Source organism: Bos mutus, chromosome X (genome assembly GCF_027580195.1).
Source record: "Bos mutus isolate GX-2022 chromosome X, NWIPB_WYAK_1.1, whole genome shotgun sequence".
Classification (NCBI taxonomy): domain Eukaryota; kingdom Metazoa; phylum Chordata; class Mammalia; order Artiodactyla; family Bovidae; genus Bos; species Bos mutus.
In genome coordinates, this window is record NC_091646.1 from 76,202,617 (window position 1) to 76,227,750 (window position 25,134).

The 25,134-nt window shown below is 40.6% G+C and overlaps 1 protein-coding gene across 9 annotated transcripts in view; it reads right to left on the reverse strand.

The window, feature by feature from the left end:
• Positions 1 to 25,134, reverse strand: part of ZNF41 (zinc finger protein 41) — a 72,774-nt gene that overhangs the window by 32,880 nt on the left and 14,760 nt on the right. For 4 of the 9 annotated variants that reach the window (XM_070365326.1, XM_070365329.1, XM_070365325.1 and 1 more), the window contains exons 2-5: positions 23,004 to 23,238; positions 10,374 to 10,494; positions 10,013 to 10,108; positions 2,457 to 2,483 (exon numbers count right to left, since the gene is read on the reverse strand). In XM_070365326.1, the coding sequence (XP_070221427.1) occupies positions 2,457 to 2,483; positions 10,013 to 10,108; positions 10,374 to 10,494; positions 23,004 to 23,075 (316 nt within the window). In that variant the 5' untranslated portion in view covers positions 23,076 to 23,238. Of the gene's footprint in view, positions 1 to 7; positions 1,833 to 2,456; positions 2,484 to 10,012; positions 10,109 to 10,373; positions 10,495 to 23,003; positions 23,302 to 25,134 lie in introns of those variants that run through there. The other 5 variants (XM_070365328.1, XM_070365327.1, XM_070365334.1 and 2 more) reach the window with 3 other exon arrangements.

A 25,134-nucleotide genomic window follows, 5' to 3' on the forward strand; every position in this document is an offset into this window, starting at 1 on the left:
AAGAAGAAGAAAAAAATGAAAATGACTCCAGAACAGTTATCATGAAGTTTGGACAGGATGAACAAAAAAATAGAAGAGTCCATATAACAATCATGAAAATTCTTCTAGAATACTTAGTATATGCAAAACAATTATATACCATTTATGATGTACCAGGTACTATTTCCAAGTGTTTTACACAAAATAGCTCATTTAATCTTCACTAAACCCTAATGGGTAGCTATCATTATCAATCATGTTTCATAGAAGAGAGAACAGAAGCACAGAGAAGTTATGTAACTTGCTGAAGATTAAATAGCTAAATAAGTAAGAGATGGGGTTTGAACCCTGGGAATCCATATCCACTATGTAGGACACTGAGTAGGGTAATCAGAAGAAGAAACTGAAGTCTGTTATGGGTGAAGCATGAAAGGAAGAAATATTTCAGAATGCATGTCCTTATTATACATTAGCTCTAAAAACTTAATAATCTCTCTTCTTCCTTTTGTTTTTCCCTCCGAACTATTATGAGCATCTCCATTAAATTTATAGTCCTCAAATACCAATTCCTCTATATCTATAGGAAAAATATATGCTTTCAACAAGTGTCAAATAAGGCAAGCCATCCATCTATGGTAGAAACTATAAGCCATCCACCAGTATCTATTCACCTCTTCTTTTATAGAAATAGAACATAGCTGGGCTTTACCTTTATCAGTCTCACTTTGTTCTTACCAGTAGAGTGTGAGCAGAAGTGACATTTGCTGCACCTGGGCCAGGCCTTAAGACAGTGGGCAAATCTCCATTTCTCCCTTCCCCAGCCCAGAGGACTCAACAATGATCCAACATCAACCAACCCAGCTGACAACAATGGCCTAGGAGATGGCAGAGCAATAACTTGGAACATGGTTCCCGAATAACCCAACAGGATCAGAGTTGATTTGTTGAATGGACCCATTCACCTGAGAATGCTTATATAAGAGAGGATATAGCTATACTAAGCTTGTTGCTTTGCTCCTCTGTGCATATTCAAAATGTATTGCCCTTGATATCAGCTCTAATTTCAGTATACCTCTAGGGAGGTGTATAAATGAATGCCTGTTATGAATGTATAAAGCAGATATGGTACCACTCATACTGATACTCAATTTGGCACAATTCTGTTACAACATAAAGAATTAACACACAAAGGCTGCAATTATTAACATTTCATGCAGTTATCGTCCCTTTCTAAATATAATCTATAGTCTTTTGAATTCCTCTGAGCATACGCTTGAGGAATCCTTCTGAAAGAGAACAAAGTACCTTCCTCTGACTATCTCTCCAAATTCAATACATTTAAGTTTAATAAATATTCTCCATGCTTTGCTTCAGAAAAACTGAAGAATAAGTGCTCCAGTTATCAATTTATTGCCTTTTAACCCCGAATCACACTTCCTTGCCCACTCTACAAAAATGGATCTGAGTCTCTTTTCCTTTGGCAGCTGGCATGATGTTGAACCTATCAACGCAGGGTGATGGAGAAACACTGGAAGAAGGGGTTTTGCTTCCTGGTTCTAGTGAGCTCACTCAGCATGCTCCTCCAGCAAGGGCAGCTTGTTTAACACCAGGCTCCAGAAGTGTGGTGGCTTCAGCAGCATCTGGCTCCTGATGCACATGCAGTTTCCCAGCCACCCAGATCTTGAAGTGCAGGTGACTTCTTTAGCACCCAACTCCTGCTGCTCCTATGGCTTCCCAAGAACCCAGCTTCTGCAATTCTTTGCAGCCAGAAGCACCCAGCACTTCTGGCACTCCTCTCAGATGATTTGCAGTGGGATATTTCCAGTGAGACACTGCCCCATGATCAGTTTTTTCTGGAACCAAAGAGGACAGATTTCCAGCAAGTTTCACCAGTGCAGCACAACAGCAACTCTTCTGCCATGCTATGAGCCATGGATATGCCCTCCCTATAAGGTCTGTATTCATCTGTGGGAAGCAGAGGAGGCTCTTCTTTGGGTGTTCCTTCACAGCCCTTGAGATACTCTCACACACTAATCTGCTATTTCTTTATTCATTAGAGTTCTCTTTACTCTTACTGGCTAATCCCTTATTACTTCAATCCAATAATAGTCAATAATTAATGTTAAACTTTTCCTGTTCAAATTAGTATGTGGTTTCTTTCCCCAATTAGGCCCTAAGTTATACAATAAGAAACTGGCTTTCTTTCTTCAGTGTAAGAATGGATTTTTTAAAACTCCTTTTTCATTATAGTTTATCATAGGATATTGAATTTATTTCCATGTGCTATACAGTAGGACCTTGCGGTTTTTCCATCCTATATATAATAGTTTGATCTGCTAATCCCAAACTCCCAGTCCACCCCTCCTCCACCTGGCAACCATAAGTATGTTCTCTATGTCTGTGAATCTGAGAAGCAGGCTCTTAATTCTGGGAGCTTTCTAAAAACATACAAGTAAAAGCCTTAGTTAGGGGCTTACCTGATGGTTCAGATGTAAAGAATCCACCTGCAATGCAGGAGACATAGGTTTGATCCTTGAGTTGGGAAGATCCCCTGGAGAAGGGAATGGCTACCCACTCCAGTATTCTTACCTAGAGAACTCCATAGACAGAGGAGATTGGCAGGCTACAGTTCATGAGTTTGCAAAGAGTCAGACATGATTGAGCAACTAACACTTCACACAAAAGCCTCAGTTACTACATGGCCTAAAATCCTGTTTTCCCTGAATTCCTGTGGGATGGAGGATGAGAAAAAAGAAAGAGCCAAACATTCTGGAGTACTTAAGAGCCATTACATGAAATAGTGAAATCTGATCACAAGGTGAAAATGTATCATCTGGATAGAGAGAGCACAGAGTAGGACCAGATTAGGGAAACACTATCAAATATGGCAGACATCAAGAAGACATTAAAAATGTACAGCAAAAGAATTAACAAAATGAAGAGAAAACCTCTGGAATGGCAGAAGATATTTACAAATCATATATCTGATAAGGAGTTAATAGGCAAAATATATAAAGAACACACATAGCTCAAGAGCAAAAAAGCAAAAACAAACAAACAAACAAACCAATTAAAATGGGCAGAGAAACTGAATAGACATTTTTCCAAAGAATCTGTGCAAGTGACCAATAGCTACATGAATAGGTGCTCAATATCAGTAATCCTCAGGGAAATGAAAGTCAAAACCGCAATGGATATCACTTCACATCTATTAAAATGGCCATTATCAAAAAGATAAGCAATAGCAAGTGTTGGCAAAGAGGTGGAGAAAAGGGAACCCTTGTGCACTGTTGGTGGGAGTGTAAATTGGTGCAGCCACTATGAAAAACAGTATGGAGGTTCCTCAAAAAATTGAAAGTAGACCCACAATTCCACTTCTGGGCATATATTCAAAGGAACTGAAATCAGGATCCTTTAGAAATATCTGCTCTCCCATGTTCATTGCAGCATTATTCACAACAGCAAGATATGAAAACAACCCAAGTGTCTGTCAACACTGAATGGATAAAGATGTGGTGTACATATACAATGGAATATTACTAATATCATACATGAAAATGAAGGACATTGTGCCATTTGCTACAACTTGGCTGAACGTTGAGGACATCATGCTAAGTGAAATAAGTCAGACAAAGACAAATATTGCATGGTATTATCACTTGTATATGGAATCTATAAAAGCCAGACTCAGAGAAAGAGTAGAGTAGTGGTTCCTGAGGACTGGAGGGTGGAGAGAATGGGGAGAAACTGGTCAAAGAGCACCAACTTCCAGTTATGAGATGAACAAGTTCTGGGAACCTATTGTGCAGCGTGGGGACTATAAATAATGATATTGCATCATAAACTTGCATGTTGCCTAGAGAGTAGATCTTAAATGTTTTTACCACAAAAAAGAAATAGTAACTGCAATAAGATGGAAGTGGTAGCTAACCTTATGGCAGTAATCAGTTTGCAGTATATAAATATATCAAATCATTTATATATCTGAATTGAAAAAGTTGATAATATTAAGATGCTAATTACCTCTAAACTGATTAAATTTAATCACAATCAAAACTCACTTTCATAGCAACAAAAAAATGACTATAAAATTCAAATGGATACACAAAGTACTTACAGTAGCCAAATGAATTTGAAAAAGAACAAACTTGGAGGACTAATACTACATGATTTAAAATTTATTACATAGCTACAGTAATCAAGACTGTGTGGGAATGGTGTAAATACAGATGAATACTTCAGTGGAACAGAATGAAGAGTCTAGTAAGAGACCCACACACATATGACAACTGATTATCAATAAAAGTGCAAAGGCATTTCAGTTGAAAGGATGGTTTTTAAATAAATGATGCTGAAATGATTGAATAGCTATGTGCAAAAACAAAAAACAAACACAAAACTTTGATCCATACTTTAAATCACATACAAAAATTAATGCAAAATGAATCATAGAACTAAATGCAAAACCTAATTTTTCTGTGACCTTGGATTAGGTGAAGATTTCTTAGATGCAATACCAAAAGCACAACCCAAAAAGCAAGAAAAAAAGATAAATTAGACTTTGTTAAAATTTTAAATGCCCCATGAAAGATAATTGATACGCAAATAAAAAGAAAAAATTTGCAAAACACATATCTGATAAATAGCTTTTGTCTTGAATACGTAATGAACTTTAAAACTCAACAATAAGAAAACAATGTTTCCTATAGAAACTAGGCAAAAGATTTATAAAAACACTTCACCAAAGAAGATATATAGATGTCAAATATTAGATATTATGGAAATACTAATTAAAACCTCAGTAAGATACAACTATCTTACTGTTAGAATGGCTAAAATTTTTTAAATGGACAATTCCAAGTGCTGGTGAGAATGTAGATCAACCAGAACTCTCATACATAGCTGGTTAGAATTTAAAATCGTAGAGTCACTTTGGAAAACAATTTGGCAGTTTTTAATAAAGTTAACATATACTTACTATACAACCCAGCAATCTGACTCAGATATTTACCCAAGTGAATGAAATCTCATCATCACATAAAATATGTAAACATATTTATAGCACCTTTATTCATTATCACCCAAACTGGAAACTATCCAAATACCCTTGAGATCATTGAAGATGGCAGAGTAGAAGGGTGTACACTCATCTCCTCCTGTGAGAGCACTGAAATCACAACTAGCTGTTAAACAATCATCAACAGGAGGACACTGGAACCCACCAAAAAAGATACTCCATGTCCAAAAACAAAGAAGCCACAAGAAGATGGTAGAGGGATTGCAATCATGATAAAAATCAAATCTTATACCCACCAAGTGAGCAACTCAAAAACTGGAGAACAATACCAAAGAAGCTCTCCCACTGTTGTGAAGGTTCTGAGCCCCATGTCAGGCTTTCTAGCCTGGGGATCTGGCAAGGGACTAGGAATCCCCAGGGAATCTCACATTGAAGGGCAGTGGGATTTGATTACAGGATTTCCACAGGACTGGGGGAAACAGACTCCATTCTTGGAAGGCACACACAAAATCCTGTACCCAGCAGGACTCAGGGGAAAGGAGCAGTGACCCCACAGGAGACTGAACCAGACATACCTGCTAGTGTTGGGGGATCTCCTCTGGAGGTGTGGGTCGGCAGTGGCTTTCTATGGGGATGGGTGCACTGGAAGTAGCAGTCCTGGGAGTTGCCCCTTGGTGTGAACCCTCTTGGGAGTTTGGCATTCACCCTACCATAGAGCCTGTAGACTCTAGGGCTGGGTCGCCAAAGGCCAAACAACTACCAGGAGGGGAGCACAGCCCCCACCCATCAGCAGGCAATCGGATTAAAGTTTTACTGAGCACAGCCTGCCCACCAGAGCAAGACCCAGTTTTTCCCACCACCAGTCCTTCCCATCAGGAAGCTTGCACAAGCCTCTTAGCCTCATCCACTGGAAGGCAGACAGAAGAAACAGAACTACAGTACTGAAGCCTCCAGAATGAAAACCACAATCACAGAAAGTTAATCAAAAATGAAAAGGCAGAGGATTATCTCCCAGATGAAGGGACAAGATAAAACCCCAGAAAAACAACTAAACAAAGTGGAGATAGGCAACCTTCCAGAAAATGAATTCAGAATAATGATAGTAAAGATGATCCAGGATCATCCAGGATTTTGGAAAAAGAATGGAGAAGATGCAAGAAATGTTTACCAAAGACCTAGAAGAACTAAAGAACAAACAGAGATGAACAATACACTAGAAGGAATCAATATAGAATAACTGGGACAGAAGAATGGATAAGTGAGCTGGAAGACAGAATGATGGAAATCACTGCCACAAATATAGAAATATAGAAAAAGAATACAGAAAAAGAATGAAAAGAAATGAAGACAGCCTAAGAGACCTCTGGGACAACATTAAACACACCAACATTCACAACACAGAGTCCCAGAAAGAAAGAGAGAGAGAAAGAACCCACAAAAATATTTGAAGAGATAATAACTGAAAACTTCCCTAACATGGGAAAGGAAATAGTTAACCAAGTCCAGGAAGCACAGAGAATCCCAAGCAGGATAAACCCAAGGAGGAACACACCAAGACACATAATAATCAAACTGACAAATACCCTTCAGTTGGTGAATGGATGAACTGTGGTACATCCATGCTATGGAATACTACTCAGCAATAAAAAGGAATCAAGCTATGGAAAACACAACAGTAGGAGTAAGTTTTGAAAGCATCATGCTAAGTAAAAGCAGCCAGGCTCAAAAAGCTTCATACTGTATGATTCCATTTATATGACATTCTGAAAAAGGCAAAACTACAGAGACAGAAAAGAGATTAGTATTTTCCAGGTCTGTAAGCAGTGGGAAGGAGTGACACAATAAAGGACCTGAGGTAATTTTTGTTCTATATCTTGATTATCATGGTGGTTACATGACTGTATGCATTTGTCAAAACTCATAGAATTATTATTATTATTATTTTATTTTGTCCACACTCTGAGGCTTATGGAATTTTTATTCCCTGACTAGGAATCAGGCCTTCAGCAGTGAAAGCACTGGGTCCTAGCCACTGAACTGTCAGGGAATTCCCCAAAACTCATAGAATTATTAACAAAAATAAACCTCATAGAATCATAAGACATGTTAAAAGTGGAGTTGCACAAAGGTTATACAAAACATTCAGACACACGTTTGAATTGGAAATACATGGCCATGTTTTTTGTCTTTTTGAATGAACACTTATATGTGAATAATACTAGGTTTTTTTTTCATAAAGCTAATGTCAAAATAAATAAAAACATTTTAGGCAATGAAATCTGTCATTAGTATTTGAAGTGAACTAATAAAAAGAATGGAATCAGCAACTATAATCAGTAATAGAAAAATTATAATCCAGGCATGAGAAAATATGGAGCTGGTTTTGGATGGAACTGAAAGGGTAACAGGCAGGAAGGCTAGGGGTCTCCAAACAGGAAATAGGCTGCAAGTGTCAGACATTTTTTATCTCTGTCTTAAGCTGCAAGAGGAAACAAACTACAAGTGTCAAGTTTTTTTCCCCTTTCTATACAAATTTAAATCTGCCTGCAGTGCAGGAGACCCGGGTTCGATCCCTAGGTTGGGAAGATCCCCTGGAGAAGGAAATGGCAACCCACTCCAGTATCCTTGCCTGGAAAATCTCATGGACAGAGGAGCCTGGTGGGCTGCAGTCCATGGGGTCGCAAAGAGTCAGGCACAACTGAGTGACTAACACACATGCAAATTTAAAAGGGGGTTTCTTTTAAAATTCTGTGCTGCCATGACAACACCTGGTTCCACCTGAACTTAACTTTTCTCAAACGAACTTATGGAAATATTTTTCTTAAGCTATGTTAATGAATGTATTTACCCTAGACTCTGTCTTTCTTCAAGTCAGTTCCGCCTAAGACTCAGAACCAACTTGACAAACCAATATGCTTTATTCATGCAAATGTTCTCTTAAGCTATGTTAATGAGACTATGTCTTTGCTTGGAAACCTGCCTTTCTTCAAGATTCATGTCAATTGTTTTATGGCCCAGGACAACTCACCTTGTGCCAATATTATCTCAAAATGCATGTTGTGGGTGAGGGGCCTGGTGCCAGTCTCTGAGTTTGGAGACATTTCCTTTCTCTAATTAGCAGCCTGCTCAGTTCAGTTCAGTCTCTCAGTCGTGTTCCGACTCTTTGCTAGTAGCTATATAACTTCTGGCTAAAGACTAGAAGCTGTCTCTATCTCTTTTATACTTTAATAAAACTTTATCACACAAAAGCTCTGAGCGATCAAGCCTCATCACTGGCCCTGGATCAAATTCCTCTCCTCCGGAGGCCAAGAATCTTGGCATCTTTAACGGCTCAACCTTTCAGAACTAAGAAGCAACAACCTTTCAGAACTAAGAAGATGGGAATTAAGAAGATGGATTGAGAACTAAAAATGATATTTGCAAAAATGAAAAAGCAATAGGAACTGCAGAGTGATTAATTTAAAATGACTGAAAGATTTAAGAAACATTGACAGAATATGACAAAAGTTGGAAGGTGAGAAGGGCTTCTGATATATGAGGTAATGATCTCAATTTCTGATATACTGAATAGTAAGAGAAACATCTCAAGGGAACTTTCTGAGTAGCTAAATATAGTGCTAAAAAGTACTAGGGGAAAAAAGACTTGAGATGTCAAAAGCAGAGTCATCAGAATTTCAGGATGGATGAATCTTTGCATATATATAAGACTGGTGAACAGTACACAGTCTCTAGGGAAATCTCATTTATGAGGATAATGAGGAAATGCCTGGAAAAGCAGGAAAATAAAAAAACTGGATGCAAATCAGTATGAACCAGAGTAAATTTAATCAAAACAAGGGGAAGATGAGCAAGGTCACTCAAAGGAGCGAAACTCAAGAGACCACAACAGGTCAGTGATGAAATGCTCAAACTAAATACTGGAGAAATGAGAAATAAAAAATGAGATTCCACTTTATACCCATTGTTGGCCATAAAATGAGAAACATTCAGGATGAGAATATACAATGATCTCAGGCAAACCCTCTTTTCTATACATCCCTGAGAAAATCTCACACTCTATAAAGGAACATTTGTGTAGAAATGTATTGTAGAATTGTTTGTCTTAGATGGGCATTAATGAAAACCTAGGTTCCACCACTGGATGAATGGTTCAATAAGATGTGGTACTGGCACACTGTGGAATACTATGCAGCATAGTATTCTACTATAAAAGACCCAGATGCTGGAAAAGATTGAAGGCAAAAGGAAAAAGGGGTGGCAGAGGATGAGATGGTTAGATAGCATCACCAACTCAATGGACATGAATCTGAGCAAACTCCAGGAGATAGTAAAGGACAGGAGAGCCTGGCATGCTGCAGTCTATGGGGTCGCAAAGAGTTGGACACGACTTAGTGGCTGAGCAACAACCACAAGTAAACTCATACTTTAAGAGAATACCACACAAATTCAAAGATCAAATACCTTAGATCTGTTACCAGTGGGAGGAGGCATAAGGGATGGATATGAGGAATTAGAATAAAAGGGAAGAAAAATTAAAATACCTAAATGTACAAGGAAAGAACCTAAGATAAGAGGGTGGGAGTGGAGTAGGAAGAATAAAAGTTTCCAGGTAAAATAGTTTCCCAGGTAGCACTAGTGATAAAGAATCCACCTGCAGTGCAGGAGACATAAGAGACACAGGTTCAATCCCTGGGTCGGGAAGATCCCCCAGAGAAGGAAATGGCAACCCACTTCAATAAGATACGGTGCTATATATGTGCTGGTACAGAGGGTACAGAGGTTAGAGACAGCTCTTTTATCAAAAAGCAAAGAAGACAGTGGATATTGGCGAGGGTCATACTTGGGTCATACTTGGCCCTCGGGTATTAAAGGGGCTTCTGTCAACTCTTCCAAGTGACTGCAAAAGTTTAGAGCCTTCAAGACAGGTTATCTTCAGAGCCTTTCAAAGGTATCAGCCTCTCCTAGAAAATCAGATCTACTCCACATCCCCCATTTTCTCAGGTTACACTCACTCACCTGAGCAGCTGTGATGTGGAGTTTCTTTGTCCAATGTCCATGACCCCTCTCCTTGCTCCAGTCTGAAGATGACCTCTGGTTTGGGAACTTGGTAACCTGTGAACAGGACATGATACAGGATTGGGTCCCATTAACTGGGTTTCTAGGCCTTTCAACCACATTTCTATTTGTTAATTCAGGAAAGTAATCCCATTCCCTGGGAATAGAGTAATAATCACAGAAGTGTAAAAGGACTGAAGAATCTCAGACAAATCAAAGATGACACCGTTCCACACTTTAGATGCCCCAGAGTTTTCAGCAGCAGAGAATGGAGGCAGCCTCTCTGAGGCCCCCAGGAAGTGCACAGGGCAGCTGTGCTTACCCACTGCGCACAGGTGGCTGTAGGTCTCCAGTGTCACATCCCAGTACAGGCGCTGCTGAACAGGGTCCAAGTGCTGCCACTCCTCCTGGCTGAAGTCCACGGTGACATCCTCGAATGACACCTGTAAAAATACAATCCCATTCAAGATGACATGGTGAGCACTGGGCGATGGAGGGAAGAGGACTAGGAAGTTAGTTGTTTTTAATGATTTTTACCATAATGTATCATGTAGGCTTTTCATTCAGCAGTTTTGCATTTTATTTTGTGAGAGAAAAACACACTAAAGTATCTTGACATTTGCTATGTATTACATTCATTCATTTACTCATTTAGTCCCTGTTTTTTCAAAAATAAGGATTAAAATAGGCTCCCTTTAAGTCTTCAAGTTAATGTAGGGACTATATATATAATACATTTACTGGTTGATTATGTGCCAGCCAATGGCAATATAGAATTGACTAAAATAAAAAACAACTTGAAAAAAAAAAAAACTTGGACAACCAACATAAGAAGATACAAAGGGGTCTAAAAGGCATTTCAAAGAAATGTATTGAGGGGAAAAGCAAAACAATAAAACCTTTAATAGGTAACAGGAAAAAAACATAGTATAGATGAATATCTTTATGATCTTGGATTGTGAAAATAATTCTCAAACAGGATGCAAAAAACACTAACCATAAAGAAAAGATTGATATCTGTCTACAATAAAGTTTAAAATTTCTAGTTTTAAAAAAGACCATAAGAGAAAAAAAAGAAAATCCAACAAATAGAAGATATTTCCAGTAAATATTGCTGACAAAGGGCTCCTATCTAGAGAAATGTAAAGAACTCTTAGAAACCAATTTTAAAAAAAAAAGAGGCCACCTAGTAGAAAAGTGGGCAAAAGATTCAAACAAGCATTTTATGAACGAGGAAATGCAAGGCATTAATAAACACAAAAAGAGTTCAATCTCCTTAGTAACCAGAGAATGGACATTCAGGTAATGAGTTACCATTACACAACTTCTACAATGTCTTAAATGAAGAAGACTGGCAATATCAAGGATGTGGAGAAAAAGTACCCTTATACACAGTTGTTGAGAAGGTTAATTGGTACAGCCACTGTGGAAAACAGTTCCTGAAAGAACTAAAAACAGAACTACCAAATGATTCAGCAGTTCCACTCCTGGGTATATATCCAAAGAAAATGAAAACACTAATTTGTTCATAGCAGCACTATTTACAATATCCAAGGCATAGAGGCAAACCCAAGTGTCCATCTGCAGAGGAATGGATAAAGAAGATGTAGTATATATATACACAATGGAATACTACTCAGCCATAAAAAAGAGTGGAATTCTGCCATTTGCAACAACATGGATGGACTTGGAGGGTATTAGGCTAAGTGAAGTAAGTCAGACAGAGAAAGCCAAATGCTGTATGATATCACTTATATGTGGAATCTAAAAAATAAAACAAACTGGTGAATATAACAAAAACAGAAACAGACTCACAAACATAGAGAACAAACTAGTGGTTACTGGTGGGGAGACAGAAGTGAGGAGGGGCAAAGTAATGGGCGGGGATTAAGAGGTACAAACTACTATGTATAAAATAAATAAGCAACAAGGATATATTGCACAGCACAGGGAATATAGTAAATATCTTATAATAACTATAAATTGAGTATAATCTTTAGAAACTGTGAATCACTATGTTGTACACCTGAAACACATTTATTACAAATCAACTACACCTCAATAAAAGTTTTTTAAAGACTGGCAATATGAAGTGTTGAAGAAAACATGGTGCAATGAGAACTCTCATATGTCTGATGGAGGCGTATGTTGGTATGACCACACTGGAAAGCATTTTGGCTTCACCTGGTAATGTTGAAGCATGCATACACAAGGACACAGTGATTCCATCCATGGAAATATGCTCAACTGGAATATTTGCTCATGTGCAACAAGAGGCATGTCCAAGAGTATTTACAGCAGCATTATTCAAAATGTATATAATATTTCATGATAAAAAGTTTTAAGTTAACAGTAACATAATAGTATCTACTTTCTTTGTGGGAAAATATCAAGGATATTTTCTTAGTTGCTTTTATCTGCATAATCACTAAGCATATACCACATGCCCACCAACTAATCAAGACTGGTTTTTTGGTTAGGGAGATCTGTAGGATTGGGGGAGAGAACCATGTGAATGTATTACTTATTTAAAAATTAAGTTAAAAATTACCAATGGGTCCAAAATGGAATAGACAGAATTCTCCCTATTTCTGGTACTAAGTGCAGCTATGATCTCTGGACATTACATATTAAACAAAGAAGACTGTTAGTTGGAGAGACCTTGGTTAAGGGCCTTGGAACCTGAGGAGTGACACAGTGGTGATTTCCCTGAGTTTTCTTCTTGTTCCATGTATCTTGGACTCGGTGATGGAGAATTTGGCAATCCAGAATGCCAAATGGTGCAGATAAGAACAGCCCCAAGAAAGTCTGCTCTCTCTAGCCAAAGTACCAGGAAAGGGGCAATGTAACAAGGGAGAAAAAATTAGATAATTACTGCCCAATCCCCATTCCCATCAGTAAAGGCTAAACAGGGAGTCCTGGTTTTCATCCCTGCCTGGGAATAATGAGGCCCCTCCCTGACAGTGTAAATTTAGGCCACTGTAAATTTGGGGGGGGTCCTGAACTTCTATCCCCAACCCAGTAATGAGGTGCCTTTTTTGTCTCCCCACCAGGATGGTGAAAGAGATAGTCTGGTGCGGAGCATGAAATTCCACATCCACCCAGCAGCAGCAAGATGCTTGTCCCCTCTGGGGTGTCAAAAGAGGCCAAGTAGGGACCTGAACTTCCACCTCCACCTGGCAGTAAAAAGGAGATTCTCCTTTTTTTTTTTTTTGGTAGAACAGTATTGGAGGGAGCTTGCTAAAAAACAGGATTTAAATAGTATCCAGAATCTCAGAGTTCCCAAAATATCCAGGACATAACTGAAAATCAGGCATCATGTGAAGAAGCAGGAAAATCTCAACTGGAATGAGAAAAGACTGAGATGACACAGATGTTAGAGTTATCCACAATTGTAAAGTAGCCACCATAAAAACGCTTCAATGTATTTAAATGCAAAAATAGTCTCATAATAAAAAAGGATATAAAGAAGAACAGAATGAAAATTTTAGAACTGAAAAATATAACTAAAATTTTAATACTCAATGGATGAGCTCAACAGCAGAATAGAGAGGACAGAGGAAAGAATTAGAGAACTAGATAAAGCAATAGAAACGATCCAATCTGAAGAACAAAAAGAAAATTGATGGGAAAAAAATGAGCAGAGCCTCAGGGAAATCTGAGACTATAATAAAAGATCTGGCATTCATGTCATCAGAGTCCCAGGGGAGAGGAGAAAGTATGGGGCTGAAAAGTATTTGAAAAAATTATAGCTGAAAATTTCTCAAATTTTGTAAAAGATATAAACAGAGTTTCAAGATGCTGAGCAAACCCCAAAAGGATAAGCCAAAGAAATTATACCAAGACACATTATAGTCAAACTTCAGAAAACTTAAAGACATAGAAAGAATCTTGAAGTCAGCAAGCGAGAAATGATACCTTACCTATAGGGGAAAAATACATTGACAGCATCTGAAACCATGGTAGAGAGAGGCGGCACAACATTTTTCAAGTGCTGAAAGAAAAGAACTGTCCACTCTGAGTTTCGTACCTGGCAAAATTATCCTTAAGAAATGAAATATCATGGCAAATAAATACATGAAAAGATGCTTAGCATCATTAATTATCAAGGAAATGCAAGTCAAAACTACAATGAGATACTACCTCATACTCACTAGGATGGCTAGATCCAAAAACTCAGATAATAACAAGTGCTGGTGAGGATGTGGAGAAATTGAAAACTTCACACACTGGGAATGTAAACTAGTGTGGCTGCTTTAGAGAACAGTCTGGCAGTTCCTCAAATGATTAAACAGAAATTCTGCTCCTAGGTGTATGTATACTTGAGATAAATGAAAATATATGTCCACATAAAAATGTTTACAGGCAGTATTACTTATAACAGCCAAAGGGTGGAAACAATCCAAATGTACATTGGCTGATAAAGGAATAAACATAATGTGGTACACTTGAACAATGGAATACTATTCAGGAATGAAAAGGAATGAATATTGATACATGTTACATGTCCATGCTACACTTCTTCCCTATTTGCCTACTTACATATATACCTAATGAGCTATCATATGGACTGGTGACTTTCTACTTTATTCAGTGGGTTGTAACCTATTATTATCATGATTTATTTTGCTATTGTCCCAGACTTGGCCAGAGGGAGTTTCTTGAAAACATTATGCTGAGTGAAAGATGTCAGACACAAAGATCGCATGTTATATGATTCAATTAATGTGAAATGTCCAGAATAGTGAAGTCTATAGAGACAGAAAGCATATTAGTGATTGCTTAGTGTTGGAGGAGGCAGGGAGGTGAGGTGGAGGAGAGTGGTGGCTAAAGGGTATGAGGTTTCTATCTGAGGTGATGAAAATGTTCTAAAATTGATTTTAGTGATGGTTGCACATATCCATAAACATGCAAAAAACACTGAATTGGACACTTTAAATGAGTAAATTGTATGGTAGGTGAATTATATCTCAATAAAGCTGTTACTAAGAAAGAAGACACAAAGGGGGAAATCAAGATATTCTCAGATGAAGGAAAACTAAGAAAATCTGTTGGCAGCAGATGTACCCTTAAAGGAAGCTTTTTAAATAGGAAGGAGATGATAAAAGAAGTCCTGCAACATCAGGAAAGAAGAAGAATGGAAAAAGAAAAAATATGAATAAATACAATAGACTTTCCTTTTCCTGTTGGGTTTTCTAAATTACATTTGAAGGTCAAAGCAAAAAGTATAACATTTTTATGATGTGGATCTCCATGTATAGAGGAAATATTTAAGATATTAGTAACAGGTGAGGGTAAAGGGACTTAAAAGGGAACTAAGTTTTCTACACTTCACTCTAACTGATAAAATGTCAACACCAGTAGAGACCTATACAGTGATGGAATAATTCTGTATCCAGATTATTACACAGGAATCTACACATGTGTAAAATGTCAGAGAATAACAAGCACACTGCAGAAATGTCAGTTTCTCGCTTGTGATAATTGTACTCTAGTGATACAGGATGTAACCACTGGGGGAAACTGGGTAAAGGGTTACATGAGACCTCTCTGTACCATCTTCACAACTTCCTGTAAACTTATAATTATTTCCAAATAGAAAGTTTTAACAAACTACTAAATTACCCTCAGAAAGACTGGAGTAGGAGCACAGCAAAAAAGATCAAGATGTTATTAAAAAGGAGCCTTCACAGGGGTTCCCTGGTGGTCTAATGGTTAGGATTCCAGGCTTTCACTGCTGTGGCCCGGGTTCAGTCCCGGGTCAGAGAACTGAGATCCTGCAAGTTGTGAAGCACAGCCAAAAACAAAAACAAACAAACAAAAAAGCAAAAGGAGCGTTCACTTCTTTCCTGTTTATCTGCCTACCTGTGTACCTACCTACCTATTATAGGGACTGGTCACTTTCTACTTTATTCAGTAGATAATAATCTATTACTATTATGATTTCTTTTGCTACTCAAATTGTCCCAGATTTGACCAGAGGGAGATCCTTAAAAGTGGCTCCTTTGTCATTCTGACATGTTCCCATCTTTTGAGTGCTTCATTACTTCCCAGCATAATGAGTTCTTCTATAATCATTTTGTACTTTTCTCTGTTCTAACCCTGGAGTAAGTCATTTCTCCAAGAAGTTCTAGTTCCTATTAGTGACAAATGGTAAATCAAGGTGTACTCATTGTGCCTGGCATATAATCATCCTTTCAGCACTCAGAGCAAGGAATGTTCTTCCTTATATGAGACTGCCAACTAATCAATATAGAAGAAATGATGGAATCAGAAAAACACCATTAGGAAAACAACACAGTTATTAATTGCTACAGGCAAGAATCGTTGCTTGATGCTATAATCAATGGACAAAAGCATGAGAAGCAGGATATTCACATAGTCCCAAAGTATTTTCCCACAAAATATTGGGTTGGCCAAAAAGTTCATTCAGGGTTTTCCACAAAATGTTACAGAAAAACTCAAACCAACTTTTTGGCCAACCCAATAGTTATTCATTACAAAGAGAAAGATAGTAACTTTATATAGTACCTGACAGGCAACATCTTAGCCAGGTGATCAAAGTTAACATTATCAATAAAGGACAAATTAATATTGAATGCTTGCTGATATGACACACTGAGAACACAGCATCATTTCTGTGATATTCCTGACAAAAATGAATACCCTGAATCTAATTATGAGGAAGCAAGAAACAAACCCAAATTGAGGGACATTCTTCCAAATGATGAGTGTCATGAAAGTCAAGGAAGGGCTAGAACTCTTTCAGAAAGGCTAAAGGGACATGAGAACTAACACAATACATGTGCCTGGACTGGATCCTAAATCGGGCAGAAATGCCAAAAAGGACGTATTGTGACAATTGGGGAAACTATTTACAAATGGTATGTTAGTAGAGAATTGATGCTTTCAAACTGTGGTGCTGGAGAAGATTCTTGAGATCCCTTGGACTACAAGGAGAGAAATCAATCCTAAAGGAAATCAACCCTGAATATTCATTAGAAGGACTGATGCCTAAGCTGAAGCTCCAATATTTTGGACACCTGATGTGAAGAGCCGACTCATTGGAAAAGACTCTGATGCTGGGAAAGACTGAAGGCAAAAGTAGAAGGGGGTTACAGAGGATGAGATGGTTAGATAGCATCACTGACTCAACGGACATGAATCTGAGCAAACTACTGAAGATAGTGGACAGAGGAGCCTTTGTGTTCATGGGGTCGCAAAGAGTCAGACACAACTTAGTGATTGAACAACATCATACACATAAATACATTAATTGAGAAGAGAAAGCAAATGTGGCAAAATGTTAACAGTTAGTGATCTTGGGTGAAAGGCAAAAGAATCAAGAGTTTCAAAATGATCAATGCTTTAAAACTCAGGAGAAAACATAGGTGAACATTCGTTTAAGGCAAGGAGTTCCTAAACAGGACAGAAAATGCACTAAGTATCAAGACAAGATCTAGTGATTCAGCTATGAGGAAATGAGGAGCCTTTATTCATTGAAAGACCCTTTGTTCTTTGGGGGCCCTTATTAGTAAGTGTGCAGGGACACAGAGCAGGCACAGAACTCACAGTACCTGCTCCACCACCAGCAGCTCCAGAGGCAGATCCACAAGCACTGGACCATGCCCAGCACTTCTCCACCCACCAGTTCTCCTGAGCACAGCCTCAAAGGTTGCCAAGAGGAGGAACTCCACCGGAGCCTCTAGCCACACACCTGGCCTGCTCTCCCTCACTGCCCAAGGGCACTTACCCAGGGGAAGTCCCAGGGTCAGGCTGGAGGGAAGCTCTCATTCTGCCTGCCCACCCTCCTGATCCTTGTTCTCTTGCCTGTGACCTGAGCCAGGACAGACTGGGAGGTGTGTAGGTGACACAGGGGAGGAGCCTCAGATGTGGGGGAGGGGTGGCTACTTGCCAACTAGTGTGGAAAATTTTAAATATTCTACCATTTGGCATTGTTAAACATTTTTTAAAAAAACTTTTTTATTGAATGATAGTTAATTTACAATGTTGTGTTAGTTTCAGGTATACAGCAAACATATATATATATTCATATATATGTATGTATTATATATACATATATGTATTCTTTTTCAAACATTGTGAAACATTTTAACAACTCTGACAGCCCAAGCTGGCAGACAAAAAGACCATCTTCACCTGTCTCTCCCTCCCTTGGATTCACACAGGGAAAGTGTACAAAGATCTTGCCAGGCACAGATGCCCCACTTCCATCCCTTTTCCCACCAAAATAAGACACTTTTTTGGACTCTACCCTGGTTGGGAGGGGTTATGTGAGGTGATGGACAGGGGGTTTTGGAGCTAGCAATTAGGATACAAAGTTGCTAATACAGACCCATCCAGATTCTAGCCTCACCAGCCACATATGAAAAGGTATGGTTTTCTGGCCCATTTCCACCATGGAGGATGGCCTGTGTCTCTGCCACCATCAGAACCCCTACAGGGACTTCCTCATCCTATGTGAGGATCCCTGCTAAGCCCCTGATGGCTCGCCAGTGAACCACACAGCAGTGTCTCCCTTCAGGGTCATCTGTGTCCCAGAACTCTCTGCACTCTCAGCCCTGGGGCACGCTATGCTGCCAGGATCTGTCACTCACTGCCCATTTTGTCCCTGGCCATCTGCTCTGTCCCACCCTGACCTGCAGTCAGCCTGCTGGGGCTCAGTCCTCCAGCTTCAGGGCTGCTCTCACTCCTGCCCCAGCACACTTCTCTGTCACCTCCTGTGAGATGATCCTGCCCTTCTAAACCCTATCCCAGCCTAGCAGACGTGTTCTCAGGCCACTTACTAGGCTGCCTGAAAATGTGCAATGTAGTTCACTCTGCCCTTACTCAGAGCTAGATACCCAACCTCTCTGCATGTTCCTACTTAGCTGGGGGTGCCCTGGTCTTTCCTGCTCCCTCTGGCTGTTTCCCTTCTCATCAGATTGTTCTCTGTGTACTCCCCCCTCCGTCTTTCCCTGCTTACCCTGCCCACTCCTGTCCCCTGACTTCTCCTACTCCTTCTACTGGTTCTTGTTTCCTCTGCATGGTCCCCATTCTGACTCTTCCTTGGTCCCTGTTTACTGTTCCCTCTAAATGTTTCTTGTTATTTCTGAGTGTCCTCTGGTCTCTTTCCTGATGCCTCTGTTTATTGCTTCCTCTGATGGTCCCTTGTTTCATTGTTCCATGCCTCCTATTTCTTCTTCCCTCCGACTGATCCCTGGTGCCCCTGACTGTCCTGTGTTCCCTTTGGGAGCTGTCCCTCTAGCTGATCCTTAGTCTGTGGCACCATTATGGTTGTGCCCAGTCCATCTGACTGCTCCCTAGTCCTGATGAGGCTTTCTCATTTCTTCTAGTTGATACAGACTGACTGCCCTTTGAGTTTTCTGACTTCTCTCTAGACTCAATTCTTTCCTGTCCCTTAGGCTGTCCTGGAATGCATTTCTAATATGCTCTCATCTGATGCTCCTGTGTCTGGTCCATGGACCACACTATGTGGAGCACTGGTCTACCTGGCTCCTAGTCTAGGCTCTTGATCATCAGTGTATACTACTTCTGTGTGCTCTGTGACACTGTACTTTCATCTTCTCCATCACTTGCATTATGTCTGACCTTCGGTTCCTTTGACTGTTTCTTAGGCAAGGTGAACAACTGTCCCAGTATGCCCAGGACTTTCCCTGTTTTAGCACTGAAGCCCCACATCCCAGGAAGCCACTGTTGCCCTATCCCTCTGGAACTCTGGATGTCCCCTGGCTCCGGCAACTCTCTATTAACCCCAGTGCCCACTACATGGGGCCTCTGGCTTTGGGAATGGATACTATGCCTTCCAGCTCTTCTCTAGTTCCTCTAGTTGTTCGCTAGTAAGTTGGGCTACTATCCAATACCAGATACACTTTTGATGCCCACTGTTCTGTTCCCTAGTCCTCTGGTTAGGCCCCAGAACTTCTAGAGCACACCCAGCACAGCTTTGCTGTTCCCCAGCCTCAGCGACTATTCCTTGGTGCCCCTGGTGCCCTTAGCTACTCCTCGGCTTTGGAGGCCCCTTTCTGTCTCTCCAACTGTCCCATGGGTCTGTCACTTCCCTGCTCCTCCAACCTGTTCTATAGCTTCAGCGGCTGGTACCAGCTTCCTCCAGCTGCTGCCTACTCCCAGGCTCGTCTTTCCCATTTCTCCCCATTTCCTGACCCCCGGTACCTGTGCCTTTCCCCACCCTCTCAGATTTTCCGTCTGACCCCTGGTATCTTTGAAGTGGCTTATCTGGCAGGCTCTTACCCAACACACCAAACCTTTTTGTTTTTTCCATCTAGCTGAGTCTTTTGTTTCCTCATCCCTCTGGCTGGTCTCTGTTCCCTCTGGCTGCTATCTGATTCCTCTATCTCCTGGTTTCTCCTATTTTGAAATCTTTCCGATTGTTCTCATACCTTCTGGCTCTTGTGTGCTCCCCACTATTACCACTTCTCCAGCTTAGACTACTATTTCTCGGTCTCTTTGCTGCTCTCTGGCCTCTGGCTCTTGTTTTTCCATTGCCTCTGTTTGTTCCACTGCACTCCCACCTGTCTCCTGTGCCCCTTGGCTACCTTCTGTCTGGAGTATGTGCACCATGGTCCCTCTAGATGTTCCCTGTGGCTATTCCCTATCTCTCTTTCTTTTACTGACCCCTCTTCCTGTTTTTCAGCTTCAATCACTATTTCTTAGCCCAACTGGCTGTTCCTTACCTCCAGGGACATTTTTATTGGTTCCGTGGTATCTGCCCATTTCCTGCTTCTTGACATCTAATGAAAAAACTAAGAACTTAACAAATAAATACGTGAATAAATAACATTCACCAGGGTCTTTGTCATTTCCATTTCTTCTTGAAAAGGGGGCATAAATCTATGGTTGGCAACAAAAACCTACTATGTATCACAGGGAACTCTGCTCAACGTTATGTGGCAGCCTGGATGGGAGGGTGGTTTGGGAGAGAATGGATATATGTATATGTATGGCTGAGTCCCTTCACTGCTCACCTGAAACAACCACAACATTGTTAATTGGTTATATCCCAATGCAAAAATGCTTTTGGTGTTAAAAATATAAATTAAATTAAAAAATAAGTCTATGATTGGGAAGGAAGACATGAGTCTTGTGCCTTGCAGAGACCAGAATCATTCATCCAGAAATTCCCACACATTGGCTGGGCAAGGGGCCATGTGCAGAAGGAGTGGGGAGGACCACATTGCTGTGACCCCAACTTGTGGGTCTGTGACTGATCTGATGGAGCAGAAACCAGACAAGGACAGTTTTCCAGAGTGGAAGTGCCCTACTGTTAGGCAGCAGTTTGTCTATCATTCAATATCCCTATACCTTTTACTCAAAATATAACTTCAGTGACTTAGGCAAAAAGATTTAAATGTAAGAATTTCACCATAGCAGTTTTCATCACAATAGAAAACCTCGAATGCCCTAAGTTCACATACAGTGGACTGGTTAAATGATAGTTTATCCAAAGGAACAAAAGCTACTATGTTATGTATCATGTGAAGAAAAATATTTACTGTCTAGAAAATTATACTGAAGTGCAAGGCAATGGCAACTCACTCCAGTACTCTTGCCTGGAAAATCCCATGGATGGAGGAGCCTGGTGGGCTGCAGTCCATGGGGTCACTAAGAGTTGGACACGACTGAGTGACTTCATTTTCACTTTCATGCATTGGAGAAGGAAATGGCAACCCACTCCAGTGTTCTTGCCTGGAGAATCCCAGGGATGGGGGAGCCTGGTGGGCTGCCGTCTATGGGGTCGCACAGAGTCGGACACGACTGAAGTGACTTAGCAGCAGCAGCAGCAGCCAAGTTAAAAAGGAAACAACCAAATACTACAATTTCATTTTTAAACTTGAGCTGTATCATGTATATGTGTGTGGTATGTATGTACACTCTCAGCCCCACATGTGTATATCCACATACTCACATACATGCATGTACAAAGGGAAAAAACTGTAAGGAAATAAGCTAAATGGTAACAATGGTTAACTTTGACTAATGCTGAAATTATAAGTAATGTTTTATTTTCTTCTATTTGCTTACCTGCATATTCTAAATAATGAAATTATTAAATAATAAATATCAAAATAAGTTTTAAAAGCTTAATGTTATTCTAATGACCACATGATCCTGAGCCCCTGTGACAACCAGCCTGTCCCCAGAGTTGACAGTAGACTCAGGACAGTTGGAAGGAGGGAGCTGTGGGGCAGGGTCTGGCTCCCTTGTCTTCTTCTGTTTACACAATTTCCAGGAACTTTTAGTGGGAAACCTGGTCTTGGCTGGAGTGTGGGGAGGGTGGAGGACACAGTCAGGAGACCTGGCTCCAGTCCACTGCTGTCACTCAAAACCCCAGGGGCCTGGGCAAGTCATGTACCTTCCCAGGCCACTTTATTAATCTTTGAGAGGAGTAGGAAGAACTAGAAGGGCCCTAGAGACTGTGCTCACCCTACTACCCTGCCATCCTCTAAGCTCCAAAAAAGGGGACTTTTCTCCCTAGATCAGGATAGAGGTGGAATCAGCAAATCCCCAAGGATCAGCTGAGTGCGTGCACAGAGCCAGTGGGTAGTGGAGGGAATATGCTGGGCATCAGGGACAGTGTCTCCATGGCTAGGGCCAGTGGTCACTTCTAGCTGGATCTTACCCACAGACACTCTACAGGGAGCTGCTTCCCCTTCCCCCAGGCAGTGCGGCTGACCTTCCATCCCACCTTTCCTCCATCGGCTGCATCATATTTTCCACTGAAATAGGAAGTGATCTGGATGTGGGACACCAGCCATGTGGTGCTCACCCTCAGCAGGGGGATGGTGATTCATTTCAGTGGCAGCAAGTCTGGAATTTGCCCCTCCTGTCCCCGCCCTAAGTCCCTAGCAACAGGTCAGAGCCATCTCCTCACTGGATGAACTCCTGCCCCTGAAGCCCTCTCCCTCCTCACCTCACACACGCTGCCTTGTCCCTCTGCAGCCAGGTCTGGGGACCACTGGGGATAGCTCTGGATGGCTGGCATCTTCCTCAACCCTTGGGCTCTCTTGCTCACAACGCTGCTCTTCTTGAGACCCTGAGGCCAGGCTGGTCCGTGGACTCAGTGTGAGCTTCTGGGGCTGGAAGGAAGATCCTGGAGCCTTCTCTATGGGGTCTGGCCCAAGGGCTCCGCAGAGACTTCAAAAAATCTGGAAAGGCAGTGTCCATGTGGTCAATCATTCAGCATTCAGCATTCAACCCACAAACGTTTCCTGGGGGCACCAAAGAATAGTTAACACTGGATAGTGTGGGAAAGTTCAGTAACCAACACCTACATAGAATGCGGACAAAACTCATGTAAAATGAATGAGAGTTTTAATTCCAGCTCTTTTGCATTCTAGCTAGAATCTAGGGAAGTCACTTTAGTCTGAGTTTTTTCACTTTAAAACTGAGGATGAAAACACCCATCTCACAGGGCTATTAGAGTTAAATGACATGATACTTCAAAAGCACTCACTCTTATTTGGCACTGGGAAAACATCCCAATGATATTAAATATTGCTGTTATTATAAGGTGCAAGGAATGTTTTGTTAGTACTTAATTTAATTTTCAAACTCATCATATGAACTACGTATTACTTTTTCCTATTATTCTCTTTACCATCAGATAGAGCTGTTTGTAACTATTAAGAAATTTGCCCCTGGTCAGGGAACTAAGATCCCACAAGCCACATGGTGCAGCTATATATAAAAAAAAATTACGCCAAGATTACTTAGATTAGGGGAAGGACAGGGATTCAAACCCAGGTCTGCCTAACTCCAAAGTACATTTTCTTTAACTACTGGGCCATATGGTATTCTATATGTGGAAGAATCACAGTAAACATTATTTCTGTTTCTTGCTGCCTTTAAAGTGCTCTGGTTGAAGGGTGACCATATCACATATGCATAAACCAATATTTTGTATAATTCAGTGTACATTCTGGGAAATTTATAGAGCCCACTCTCTTTTGCCAAAGACGGAAACATAAACTCTTTGTACCCTCTCCCCCAATTCCCATCTGGCCCTAAAAGTCAACAAGTCTGCACAGGCTCCTAAATTGGTAACCTACAATGCTTGACAAAAACTGTGTCCCAGATGGTGCCATCAACTGGTTTCCTTAGGCTCTTCAAATAATCACCAACACAGGCAACACAACCTCAATAGAAAATCAACTATTAATCTGTTCAATGGGTCCAACCTGACTTCCTGTAGGACTCCATAACTCACAGCCCATATATAGAGTCAGTGACACTCATAAACCCCTCAAAATAGACCATCACATACTAAATCAAAGGTCCTGCAATTACCAATGTTCATAGGTCCCAATCAATGACTCCTATAGGGTTGCTAAAACTGACCCCCAAAGACCTGAAATCCAAGGCTTGCAATGAATCTTTTACCACCTCAGTGTCCCAATCAGTAACTCTCATGGACTGATCAATGACTTCAGATCTCCAACTCTTATAAAACCTCAAGAATTTCTACAGAGGTCCCAATTACTTACCCACATATATCTAATTATGTTTCTTCAAGGATTTCCCAAGATTATCACTCACTGATTCAACATGAATGCAATCTATAGGCCCCAAATTATCTAATCTTCAGTTCAGTTCAGTTCAGTCGCTCAGTCATGTCCGACTCTTTGTGACCTCATGGACTGCAGCATGCCAGGCCTCCCTGTCCATCACCAACTCCCGGAGTTTACTCAAACTTATGTCCATTGAGTCGGTGATGCCATTCAACCATCTCATCCTCTCTCGTCCCCTTCTCCTCCTGCCCTCAATCTTTCCCAGCATCACAGTCTTTTCAAATGAGTCAGTTCTTCGCATCAGGTGGCCAAAGTATTGGAGTTTCAGCTTCAACATCAGTCCTACCAATGAACACCCAGGACTGATTTCCTTTAGGATGGACTGGTTGGATCTCCTTGCAGTGGAAGGGGCACAGAAGTGCAGCTGAGAGGAGCTACCCCACGTCCCAGCATTAGGGTCTTTTCAAATGAGTCAGTTCTTCCCATCAGGTGGCCAAAGTATTGGAGTTTCAGCTTTAGTATCAGTCCTTCCAA